General features: G+C 30.0%; 1 protein-coding gene across 5 annotated transcripts in view; it reads right to left on the bottom strand.

Annotated features, from left to right (window-relative positions):
• LOC143083829 (C2 domain-containing protein 5-like) overlaps window positions 1-14,275 on the bottom strand; it is a 119,534-nt gene that overhangs the window by 68,508 nt on the left and 36,751 nt on the right. For all 5 annotated transcript variants that reach the window (XM_076260205.1, XM_076260207.1, XM_076260206.1 and 2 more), the window contains exons 15-19: window positions 13,411-13,515; window positions 11,764-11,853; window positions 10,925-10,982; window positions 10,407-10,460; window positions 9,553-9,627 (exon numbers count right to left, since the gene is read on the bottom strand). In XM_076260205.1, coding sequence (XP_076116320.1) covers window positions 9,553-9,627; window positions 10,407-10,460; window positions 10,925-10,982; window positions 11,764-11,853; window positions 13,411-13,515 — 382 coding nt within the window. The remainder of the gene's footprint in view (window positions 1-9,552; window positions 9,628-10,406; window positions 10,461-10,924; window positions 10,983-11,763; window positions 11,854-13,410; window positions 13,516-14,275) is intronic.

Genomic DNA, 14,275 nt, shown 5'->3' with positions numbered 1-14,275 from the left:
GCTGCAGAAATTTATTGATCGACATGTTTCGGTGCCTAGGGCACCATCATCAGGATAAAAACAATACATAAAATCATGCTGAAATACAAAATCGGGTTGTTAAAATTTAAACGTCACAATGTTACAATGGTAAGAAATTTTATTAATAGCAACTGAAAGTGAAAGTTCATTGTAAGTATGTAAATAAACTATAAATAGAAATTAAAATAAAATAAAATGTTTTTGTTGTGAAAATGTTTGTTAAAATTATTCTGCCCACATGTGTTTGTCCTCTTGCATCGTGGAAAGAATAATACAATAAGTTGTCAGGCTGTGTATAGACTGTATAGGTTGTGTGGTCTGAATGTTCTGTTAACTTTCTTCCCCAAAATAAACGGCATTTTATCAGCAATTCCGTACTGGCTTCCCTTGGCCAGAGGTACTGCTTCCAATCGCTTCAGGAATGCTGTAAAATGTTTTGGTCGCCGAGAGTAAAGGACAAAGTATAAATATCACTAGTCTATGTTGAATTTTAACTATGTGTTCGTTCATCAAACTATCGGGAATGGCCAGTAATCTGTAAATTTAAGTGGTTGTATCTCGAGGGTTGTATGTTTGATTAACATATTTTCGGGAGCATCAGATTGAATTTGAAGAATACGAAATCGGGTGCATTTAATTTCAAATGAATTCTGTTAGAGAAAATAAATTTTAACAACCCGATTTTGTTCTTCAGCATGATTTTATGTATTGTTTTTATCCTGATGACGGTGCCCTAAGCACCGAAACTTGTCGATCAATAAATTTCTGCAGCAGTCCCTAAAGTGTTGTTGTTATAAGACTTTCTGCATTTTATGTTTTTTATCATAACGACCCTGCATACCCTCGGATATCCACTTTATGGACTCTACCGTACTACAGACTCACTAGGCGTTGGTTCACTTTCGTTTGTAATAAAAAAAATTATGGAATATATGCAAGGTCGGCTGCATGTACTAAAGTTTAAAGATTAATCCTGAGGATGATGGAAATTTACCCAAATGTATGACATGTCCAATTAGTTGATTAACAAGGATAATGTTTTGAAGTAACGTCATTCAAATATGTATGGCAAGTAACAATGTGAAACAAGAGTGCACACACTGAAATGTCTCGCCTTCTTTACTAATCATTGATATTATGTTGATACTCCTAAATATAAAGCTTTATTACGACCGTCACATAAACTTAACATGGACCATGAAAATGAGGTCAAGGTCAGTTGAACCATATATATGCCAGGCAGACATGTACATCTAACAATGCTTCCATACAACAAATATAGTTGACCTATTGCTTATAGTTTAAGAAAATAGACCAAAGCACAAAAACTTAACACTGAGCAAAGAACCGTGAAAACCAAGTCAAGGTCAAATAAAACCTGCACGACTGATCATTAAATATTTCCATACACCAAATATAGTTGACCTATGACATATAGTATTAGATAAAAAGACCAAAACTCAAAAACTTAACTTTGACCACTGAACCATGAAAATGAGGTCAAGGTCAGATGACATCTGCCTGCTAGACATGTACACCATACAATCATTCCATACAACAAATATAGTAAACCTATTGCATAAAGTATGAGAAAAACAGACCTAAACACAAAAACTTAACTATAACCACTGAACCATGAAAATGAGGTCAAGGTCAGATGACATCTGCCCGCTAGACATGTACACCTTACAATCATTCCATACATCAAATATAGTAAACCTATTGCATAAAGTATGAGAAAAACAGACCTAAACACAAAAACTTAACTATAACCACTGAACCATGAAAATGAGGTCAAGGTCAGATGACACCTGCCAGTTAGACATGCACACCTTACAGTCCTTCCATACACCGAATATACTAGCCCTATTGCTTATAGTATCTGAGATATGGACTTGACCACCAAAACTTAACCTTGTTCACTGATCCATGAAATGAGGTCGAGGTCAATTGAAAACTGTCTGACGGGTATGACGACCTTCCAAGGTACACACATACTAAATATAGTTATCCTATTACTTACAGTAAGAGAGAATTTAACATTACAAAAAATCTGAACTTTTTTTTCAAGTGGTCGCTGAACCATGAAAATGAGGTCAAGGATAATGGACATGTGACTGACGGAAACTTCGTAACATGAGGCATCTATATACAAAATATGAAGCATCCAGGTCTTCCACCTTCTAAAATATATAGCTTTTAAGAAGTGAGCTAACACCACCGCCGCCGCCGCCGCCTCACTATCCCTATGTCGAGCTTTCTGCAACAAAAGTTGCAGGCTCGACAAAAACAACGTCTCGGCACTTAAAGGATAAAAACTTGTACAGTCCATTTTAATTTATTCCCATCAAAATTCCGCTTTAACCACCTGTTGATAATTTTATCAGCTATGATAGTGATGACGAAGAACAGGTTCGAGTTTCTGAAGATAAAACAGTAAACAATTTCGGAAGGAAACTATTACGTCTTTGCCAATCTACTGGACGATCAATTAGTGACAAAATAGGAAAATTAACGTTTTATAACCATTTGGGATCTAGTGTTATTGATTATGCATTGATACATAAAAATTATTTAAACCTTGTAAATGAATTTGTTGTTATGGACTTTAATATGTGGTCTGATCAGGCACCGGTTCGTTTAACGCTTGAAAAAGCTGATTTTGGTATAAAAACATTCAATTCAAGTGATGATAATATTTTTCACAGCACATACAGATGGGATCCGGACAAAATTACGGAAATGAAAACTAGTTTGATTAGTCATATGGACACAATGAGCAGTAACGTTGAGCAAATGGTGTGTACAGAACAAAGTATTGAGAATACTGTTATAAAACTTACTGAAACATTGAATACTGTCTTCAAACCATTTTGTGAAAAACGTTATTGTATTAAAAGGAATGCTACGAACATTAAAAGCAATAAAAACTCACTGACAAATAAACCATGGTTCGACGATAGATGCAAAGAACTGTATTATATATATCAATGTAATATTAGGCATTTCAATAGGAACAGAAATAATTTGAATCGCCAAATTCTGATCGAGTCAAAAAAGAACTACAAATCGTATGAAAATCGCGTTAAACGAAACTACTTGAGATGTGAAGGAAACCAAATTGACTATTGGTGAAAACATAATCCGAAACAGTTTTTTGATGTATTTAAAAAAGGAAAGAAGAACACTAATTGTAATTTAAAGTCGTCAGATTTTTATAATCATTTCAAAAACCTAACTGTTGAAACCAGTCCTAATATAACCGATGATGTGATGTGATAACCAAGAATGTGTGTATAACGAACTTGATGCGTCTATTACTCAAGAAGTATGTAAAATTTTGTTGAAGTTAAAATGTAACAAATCGCCAGGTGCTGACAATTTGTTAAATGAGTATTTTATACATTTTAAAAACATTCTGGTACCTTTAATTGTGCAATTGTTTAATGTAATTTTTGAAACTGGATATATGCCGAAACAGTGGTGTAAAGGAATACTTATTCCTGTGCATAAAAAAAAAATGTAAATGTTACTGATAATTATAGAGGTATAACACTAAGCAGTTGTTTCTGCAAACTTTTTACTACTATTATTAATGAAAGGCTCACATTGTGGGCTAACGGAAATGACATTTTAACTGATGCTCAGTTTGAGTTTCGACCCGGTCATGGCACAACTGATGCTATTTTTGCCTTACAATCAATTATTACTAAATATTTGGGATTGAAGAAAAAACTTTATTGTTGTTTTATAGATTATAAAAGTGCTTTTGACAACTTGAATAGAAATTTTTTATATTATAAGCTTGAAAAATGTGGTATTAGTGGTAAACTTTTTTCAATTATTAAATCTTTATGATAATTCTATGAGCTGTGTAAAATTTAAAGGTGAATTTTCTGACATATTTTCTATAGGAAAAGGAGTATTGCAAGGGGAACCATTATCACCTATACTATTTTCAATGTTTTTAAATGATTTTGAAAATGAGTTTATTAATAGCTTATGTCTACCAGTAGACATAAAAGAACTTTCATTGTTTTTATTGATGTATGCAGATGACACTGTTATATTTTCCGAAACTATTGATGGGTTGCAAAATATGTTGAATTCACTACATAATTATTGTAAAAAGTGGAAACTTATTGTAAACACAAGCAAAACTAAGGTGGTTGTTTTCAGAAACGGTGGTAAATTAAGAAGCGATGAAAAATGGTTTTATAATGGCAAATTATTGAAGTTGCTGATCATTATTTGTATCTGGGTGTTATGTTATATTACAATGCAAAGTTTAATCAAACTCAGTTAAATATTGCTGCCAAAGGCAGAAAATGTTTATCAATGTTGTATGGTAAAATAAAACATATGTGTTTAAATGTACAACAAAATTGTATTTATTTGATGTCTATGTATCACCTGTTTTATTATATGGAAGTGAAATATGGGGTTTTCATAATGCATCTGATATAGAAAAACTTCATATAGAATTTTGTAAAAATATTTTGACAGTTAAAAAGTCCACTGCTCCCGCAATGGTTTATTCTGAGTTGGGAAGATTTCCTTTATTGATATCTCGGAAAGTAAAAATATTAAAATATTGGATTCGTCTATTACGGACGAGAAATTGTATTCTTAATGCTATATATAATGATATGTATGATGAGTGTGAATCAGGAAATAAGTCATCATGGATTAATAATGTTAAATGTATGTTACTTAGCCTAGGTTTTGGACATGTGTGGTATGCACAGAATGTTGTATGCGAAGAAGCATTTATTATTTTATTCAAAAAAAGGCTTATTGACCATTTTATTCAAGAAAGAAATATGTTTTTCGATTCATCATCAAAATGTACTATCTATAAACACCTTGTGGATAATGTTCAATTGCAGTTTTATTTGACAAAAAATTTAAGTCCACAATTGTATTAGATTTTTAACTAAGTATAGACTGTGTTCACACAAATTAAATATTGAATATGGTAGATTCATTAAAAAAGCAAAAAAAGAAAGATTATGTATCTTATGTAACCAGGGTGACATCGAGGACGAGTTTCATTTTATTCTAAAATGTCCAAAATATGACAATATTAGAAAAATGTATATAAAAAGGTATTATTATACAAATGCATCTGTTTTTAAATTAGTTCAATTATTGTCAACAAAGAATGTTTCGGAATTATCTAATTTAGGAAAATATCTGAAATACGCCACAGATATAAAATTTTCATGACAATCTTCTGAATGATTAATACTATGTAGTCTTGCCTCCTATTGTATTTAAAATGTTCTGTTATGATATACATGTACATATTTATGATATACATGTACATATTTATGATATACCTATAAGCTGTATTGCTTTTGGTTTGAAATAAACTATATTCAAACTGCAACTATGTAATTTCCAAAGTCAAACACAGTGTCCTTGTAACACACTATGCAATTTCCAGAGTCAAACTCAGTGGCCTTGTAACAGTTAGTTCGCAGTGGTGGTTCCAGGGGGAGGTTTCCGTGGGTTGTAATCCCCCCTTTTTTTTGATGCATTTGAATGGGGACACTAAGTTGGAACTCTCCCTGTGTTGGTAACACACCATACCCCCCTTTAAAAATGGCTGGATCTGTCCCTGAGTTAGCAATATCTACACAATCAACTTAAGTGTTGGTACAATGCTTGTTTGTGACATTGAAAATGTGTTTCCCTACACTTATAGCTAGGGAAAGATAATGCATACATTGAACACATTAAGTTATTTAAAGGAAAAGAATGTCAATATAAGGGTTGTTAAAGGTTAAATGGTTAACCGTCAGAAGGACCAAATACCAAAAACACTAACCGGTCAACCAGAATTTTTTTTAAATTTTAATAGATTTGATATAAATATTTATAATTTTTTTTTAATACTTTCGTTCTATATAAATAAATATTGTTTGTTATCAATTTGACAGATCAATTGTCTAGTATATTGATTGCTTTTGTTAATAAAAAACATTTAATTAATTAGAACTTAGACAACTGGTCTATTAGCTGGAGCAATATCTTTAGTAAACCTAATAAGGATACATATTTATAAACAGAAACTTTAAATCAGTAATTGGCCGTTTATATTTTATGATTTTTTTTATGATTTAAATTTTGATCTAATATTGTGTAGACCTACATCTAAAAGTGCAACTTCCATACTGTAAGGATTTGTCATACTTTACAAGAAATGCCAACTCAAAAACTGTGAAATGCAAATCAACTTGAATGTATAGTATACTTGATGAAACAAGTATCGGGCTGAATCAATTCATTTCGAAACATTCCAAATTATTTTCTGCGACATCAAGATAAAATGAAAGAATCACCGTTTTTAGACATTTACAATTTGAGTTCAAAAAGTTTTTTTTCAATCTGAAGTTATTACAAACAACGGACAAACTTCAATTCATTGTACGATAAAAATGTACATTTCTTTGGTACTATAGATAAGGCCTTCAAATATCAATTTAAACTACTGGTTAACCGTTTAATCAGCTAATCAGTCAAACAATTATCGGAGTAAATGGTTAGGTAAAACTGTACGATTTGACAGCATTATTACAAATAAACTTATATAACATTTCAAGTTTTTTCTTTATGTGATAATTTTTTATACAGAATATTGCCCTACATCATATTTAATTCCCAGCTTAGACAATATGATGTAAGCTCAATCAAAAATAATAATGACTTCAAGTCAATATATTACTTGAATTTTGACTATTTTCATGAAAAATGTATTTTCAAAAAAAATAAATATGAGTACAGCTAGTAACCGTAATAAATGCATTTTTAATAACTTTAATTGTTTCAGTAAATCTAATGTGAAAGTCTTGCTAAATGTTTTAATTTTGAAACTATCAACAAGAAATAGTGTTGATCTGCTTCATATTTGTAAATACATTAGACAGAAACAGGAATACATGTCATGTAAATCATTTGAAAACAAAAATCATTTTGAAACTTCTTGACGCAAAACTGTCAAACTAACTTAATTTTGTCTTAAATTGACATAACATTCTTTTAATTCCACAGAAACACAAAAACATCAAAATAAAGGGAAGAAATAAATTAATATTGGCATTGAGTTTAATATTAAATGTACCTTTAACAATTTTTCTGTTACAAAAAACCATGGATGTTTTGGTTTAAAGCATTTTTAAACTAAACATGTTTATAAATATTAATTTCCTAGATATATTATTAGGACGTAATATATCTCATTTACTTGTTTCTTATTTTTCATGTCTAGGTCTTTAATAGATGACTATACACCTTTAATTTCTTATATATACTTCATTTGCACAATTTCTAATTTTATAATGATTATGATTTAAAATTTAAGAAATATTCAAATGTTCCTTCAAATGTTTTACTTTGATTTGGATAAATCTTACCAAATTTTTAGATATCAAATATTTGACCACAGCTGGCAATCTTCAATATTCTTGAAAATAAGTGATTTGTAGAAGTACAATTCTTTAACACAGAGTAATATTTAAAAGGAATATTTTGTTTCTCAAATAAAATGACATTAATCATTTTATCTTATTTGTATCATACTAACTAAGAACATTTTTTTTTAATATATTTTAACAACAATCAACATTCCTTAGTATAAACCTTTTCAGAATTATTAAAAAACACAATCAGCTCATTTCAAATTAATACTAAATTTTAAAAAAATTAAAAGAAACTTACCTAAATCTTCAAATTCTTTGATCTTTTTTTCTTTTTATAGCTTATAACTGTGTTGCATCATCAAAAACAAGTCTTTGAATAATTATAATAAATCTGTAAACTATATAAATATTTTTTGAAACCCTGTCAGTAATACACAGGTACATACTGACATCCCTTAAAACAACACAAAACTTCGAATTATCAATTAATTCCGTAATATACAGGTACACAACAGACAGACACAGAAGCACAATAAACAAATCTGACCATGGATGACAAACAGATCTACCTGTCAGGGGGTCACACTAAATATATGCTTATTGGAGGAGTTGAGGTAGGGTTTCATTTTCACACCTTGACAGCAAAAATGTCACCTTAAAAATTAAATAAAATAAAATATTAAGAGAATTGATTAAAAATTGAAAAATTTAATTATCCAAATTATTAAGGCACAAGAAACTAAAAATTTCATTATGGAAGACATGTGGTAATTGTAACATACTAAATATCAACCCTCCTCCAAAAAAAATAGAGACAAGAAAAATTTAAACACAAAAAAAAACATATACAATTTTCAAATTTTTGCAAATTTAACAAAAAGTGGGACATCAGAAAGCGATGAAAAAAATTAAACAGAAATGCAGAAAAAAAGTTAATCTTTCAAACCAAATTTCATTATTTTTTTCATTACAAATTCAGTATAAAAATTATTTTTTGTAGTATTTCATTTCTTATCTCTTTAAATACTATATTATTAATCAATCTTATTGGTGAAATCAAGGAATTGTTATATACAATTTCTTGGCGAATTTTTTTTTTTTAAAAACCCGCATTATTGTTAATATCTACTTTTAGATTTATAATTTGGTATCTTCAAATATGTGACAGTGATATATCATATCTAGACAGGTAAAAGGAAAATTCAAAAGCCAAATGAAGCCAGCTAATTAGTGTTATAAACTTATTTTGTATAGATGTAAACACTTGACTTCTTAATGGATAAATTTTTGTATGTTCAACAAAATCAGGGAAAGTTATTCATTTGCTGCTAAACATGATAAGTCAAATGTTGACCCTATAGTCCTACAGCTAGGATTCTTAAGTTTGAGATTATTCAAAGAATATGAAGGATTTCACTTATTAATCATGAAATTCTTACCATTTCTTAAAAAAAAAAATGAGATTATATCAGTGATGTTTTTTTTTTTACTTTGTTCTATACCAGATATGATACTTTTTTTCCCTTGTTCCAAATTTGTATTTAAAATTACCAAAATGTTGAAGATAATCTAGAATTATCTCCCCTGTTAACAAGTAACTCCTTAAGGTTTTGAACCTTTATTAAGCCTTTGGTGAAAATATGAGTAAAGCTGGAAGTTTTTTCTGAGCCTAATAGCATATCTAAACCTACAATATGTAAAACAGGAGGAAATAATTCCTGTTTTTCAATTAAATTTTCTTAGATCTTTAGACGACAATATTTTCTTAATTTTTCCTACCTTGGCCCTGCTTGAAAATTTCTTGAATAAAAGGACACATTTTGGAGGTAGGTGAATAAGGGTTGCTCCATTAAAACATATATGGTACTGAGGGAAGGCACTTTAAAATTGGGTAACCACCTATAGAGGCAAATTAAAATTTCACTTACATTTACACTATGTAAAAACAAAGATGATATCAAAAGGCCTTCAGATATCAGAGCAGTCTTATAATAGGGACCAGGAGACAAGTTATAGACAATAAAGAACTGGTTCCTTATTTCAATCTTTCTGTCTCTTGCGACTCTGTTCATTAATTGACTAACATTAAATAGTTATGAATGCTTACAGCTATACCAATAAGATAGGTGTCTCCTACAGATATCTGTATCCTTAATCCAAACAGACCATTCATCCCTCGTAACTGAAAAACAAAGCAATAATATCATATGATTTATCATAAATGCACAACAAAGTTAAAAAATAAATTAAAAAAAAATTAAAAATGTTCATTACCTGGCTAGTTGCAGACACATTATTGGCTTTTAATATCAGGTGAAAAATGCAGAAATCCAATAAAAAGGAATTATTTCAAGACAATTTTTACATCCTCTCAAACACTTGGAAATTATTGTTTTTAACTGTGACTTTTTGTCCTATTCATTTTGTGACTTTGTTTATTAACCTTTATTCTTTTAATTTATATCTTGTTTATCTAACCAGGGTTTCTTATGATAATTGTGTTTAAAGTGTATATATTTCCTCTGAGATCAACACTGGTCATCTAGCAACAATCAGACTTAATTATAATGGTTTACTTTTACAAATTGTGACTTGAATGAAGAGTTGTTTCATTGGCACTCATACAACATCTTCTTATATCTATTAAACCTATTCTTTTACTTTCTGTCATACTTTTTCAAATTTGTACTCTGAACTCATCTGATATCCTATTTCCTTGGAATTTTCATTAATGCTATGCACAAGAAGTTTTGATTTGCATCTATGATCCCTGCTTGTTTTAATTTAGCTTCTTTCACATCCATTCTGCTAAAAACTTGACATGTATTAATTTGATAGAATTCAAAATTTGCAGCTAAAATTGAGAAGCACAAACATGGTCAAAGTAATACAACACAATATTTCAAAAAAGTTCTTATATTTTCTCTTACATCCAACTTTCATTGTTAAATAATATCAAACCTTTAATTTGTTCATCAACTGGTTATGTAGTTCATATTCTAAAAATGGCAGACTCTATAAAATAAAAGACAGAAATCAAATTATTGCTTGCTTTGTGTTAATCTGATGAGTCAAGCCTTTTTCAACTGAATTTTACAGTTTGTGCTTTAATATGTTGTGCTGTGACACCATTGTCCCAGGTAAAGCAAGGATTGCGTGCTCAAAAACATCTTAAAGCCTCACAACGTTCTATTTGTGCTTGTACCAAGTCAAAAGTATTTAATTGAGTGTTTGTTGTTTGTGGCTGTATATCATATTTGTTTTATCCTTTAAATATTGTTTGGAACTTGAATCTCGCTGCTGGCTTTCTTGAATTGATTTGCATTTTTGAATGTCATGGTCTTTAGTCTACTATACCATTTAGGTTTAGCTCATTGTTGAAGACGGTACAGTGATCTATTGTTGCTTACAATACAGTTTCATGCATTAACACTGATGTACTTGGTCCCCACATTTCGGTATATAGAATAAAGACTCACATCACTGACTTCTTTAGCACTGAGTTCACCTTTGGCTTTAAGTTTGCCTTTACATACTCTGTTAAATAACAAAAATCAGGTATATCATATATAGCTTTCTTCATTACTGGGTTCAAATTTTCACAGAATGTTTTATATGAATCAATTTTCTTCATACAATGAAGTTAAAGATCCATAATTTATCTTTTTCAGTAAGAAACTTAATGATTTATGGTAGAGTTCATGTTGCTGTGTCTTTGGTTTTCTAAGCATTTTCATTACAATTAAAGATGAACGTTTTCCCCGACTTAATAACTGTCTTTATTGTGATGCCATGGATTGGAAGCTCACTGTTTTAATTTTGCAATACTGTAAATTCAGAAATTATTTTGTGCATTTATTTTTGAGATTTTGTCATTTCAGACTAAAAATACGATTTCATTTTTTGTGATATTGAGAAAAAATTCTGTTCAATTCATATAAAAAATTTCAAAATGCTAGTTCAAATTATTGCGATCATAACCCTGTCGCATTTTTCACAATAATAAAAACATCGCAATAATTTCTGAATTACAAACAGACAAAAATGAAAATCTTCATTCAACAGTTCTAGGAACAAAATAGACCTTCTAACTGCAGGATATTTTTTGCTGGGACCTGTGTTTCTTATAAGCAGACTTATTTTCTTCTAGTTCTAAGCTTGTATCTTTAACATTAACTCGTACACCTGTATTTCTCTTAAGAGGTTCATTTTATCTGGCTGGTAAAAGAAAATCTTATCCAATTGTCTCTTTCATATTTGTAGGCTGTCATGAAAATTTATCGTTTTAATTTGTATTGCTCGTACATTGACTATTTACCTGGCTTGTATAAGTGACCCTTTTCCATGGGTTTGAATCTCTGTTGGTAGATCTATAGTTGTAAAAAGAACATCTGGAACTTTCTTCTTTCTACAAACATATAAACCACATATTTTCCAAAAATATACCACAATATAAGCATATTTTTTTTTTCTGTTGTATTATATTTATACAAGTCATTTTTTGGATTTAATGATCATGTGTTTAGATTATTCAAACAGAAGACAAAGTAAAACTATCTATATTATTAAACAGTTTTACTATAAGACTTAATTTATAATAATTTTTTTAAAAAATATAAATAATATTTGTTGTTAGGAAACCACCTATTGAAAAGATATTTCTGCCGTAGGATAAGGAATACTACTGAGTCAGAATGATTAGATTAATTTATTAGTGTTTGATTCTGTTCGCTTGCTATATGGAATGTTGATCAAAAATGAACAGGTGCGGTAAGTCATCAAACACACTCCATTACATCCCAATCAATTTCAAGAACAATTTTTTTTCATCATCCTGAAACCATATATATATTCATTTTGCGTAGTGGGTCTACATTTTTTATCCATCAACTATAGTCTAATTTTCAAAATGTTATAGAACCATAACTCTGGAATGTTTAAAGCAATAAACTGTTATCACAGATATATGTCCTACCTTTTTGTAATTTTGATTATTCAAATCTTGAAATTAAAATAGCAATATTTTAACATGTTACATAAGTTATGCAAATATTCAAAGTCAATGAACCATGACTGAGGTACATGGCTAAACAATCTCCATGTAATTGAGATGTGCCAATATCAAAACAACTGCATACCAAATACCATTGACTTATTATAAGTCGTTCCCTTTAAACAAACCTAAACACAAACATTAACTTGTAAACTATGTAAAAGTTTCAAAGTCAATGATTCATGAAGAGGGGATGGGGATATATAATCTCCAAGGAAAAGATTTTTGCAAATGCCAATAAATTTGCATACAAAATATCATTGACTTAACATTAGCAGTTCATATTAAACTGATCGAATCACAAACTAATACATGTAAACTAAGCAAAATTTTCAAAGTCGATAGACCATGACTGAGGGGGGTGGGGCCAAATATTCTCCATGGAAATGAGATGTGCTAATACGTATACAACTGAATACCAATTAACATTGGCCTACCACTAATTGTTCCCCTTGAACTGACCTAATCACAAACTAATACATGTTAACTTAGCAAAATTTTCAAAGTCAATAGACCATGACTTAGTGGGCGGAGCAAAATAATCTCCATGGAAATGAGATATGCCAGTGCTTATGCAACTGCATACCAAATATGATTGACCTACCACTTGTGGTTCACCATAAACTAGACCTAATCACAAACCAATTCATTGTTGACGCCGTTGCCGATACCAGAAACAGCATACCTATACTCCGTCGAAGCGAGACAAAATGACAAAAAAAAATAAAATAACCTGGATTTAGTGGTCCAAAAATCTAATGAAAATTTTATATTATTGCGTTTATTTGTCACAAAAATGAGAGGAACAGATGGAGGTACATGAGACTCATTAAATACTACTTGGATCTCCCCCTTTTTCCATTCAAGACAAGGTTTTAAAATAAATGTCTTCATATTTAATGAAACTTTTACCTGCAGATGGCACAAGATGACAGGTTGACAGGAAATGGTAAGGATGTAGATTTATAAGGTATATGACATAAACTACACTGGAATGTCGGTGATACTTCATCTCCTCTACAAATACATATGTTTATGTATAATTATGTCAGTTCCTACATGAAATCAAATCAAATATGAGTTTGGCTCCTAGACTTAAGATTTTAATGTCAACTATTTCAAGGGTTATGAGTTTACTATTTTTATCACAATTATTCTATACAGTAATAAAACAGTATAGTGAGAATAACATATTTCTCCAGACATAGCAGACTTAAAAACTTTTTAATATTTACCCATTTACAAACATTACCCTACACATGAGTTTTTGTCTGCATGTTCTAGAAGTTGCTTGCTTCAGGTGAACATTCCAAACAACTAAACTGAATTTAATCTTGAATTGTAGTTTTTTACCCCAAAATTAAAATTGTCAGGAAGGGGTGCAGATTATAGAGAACAATAATTGAGAAATCAGAGAAAAACTGGATTTTAGTAAGTTTGTTTATGTTCTACCATGATTAATATAATAATAATATAAAATTAAAAGAGAGGCCCTTATTTCTATTCAGAACTCTTCCACTTCTACTTGATGATTGAAAGCAGGGTTTTCCATGAAAATACAACAAACAATCACACTAGATTTCACATTAGCCAAGTTTAACTAGATTTTTCAACAACTGACAAAAACTTTTTTCCTCCATTCCCCTGTTAAAAAGGGGGTGCGGATTATACATGGCTGATTACGGTACACTATATGATTTTTAATTTCTAAATGCCATTTCTACAATGATTAATTTTTTAATAACTTTTGTTTCAGATAACTCTCAAACACAAAAAT

This window comes from Mytilus galloprovincialis, chromosome 7 (genome assembly GCF_965363235.1).
Source record: "Mytilus galloprovincialis chromosome 7, xbMytGall1.hap1.1, whole genome shotgun sequence".
Lineage (NCBI taxonomy): Eukaryota > Metazoa > Mollusca > Bivalvia > Mytilida > Mytilidae > Mytilus > Mytilus galloprovincialis.
This window is presented reverse-complemented; position numbering and strand designations above follow the sequence as displayed.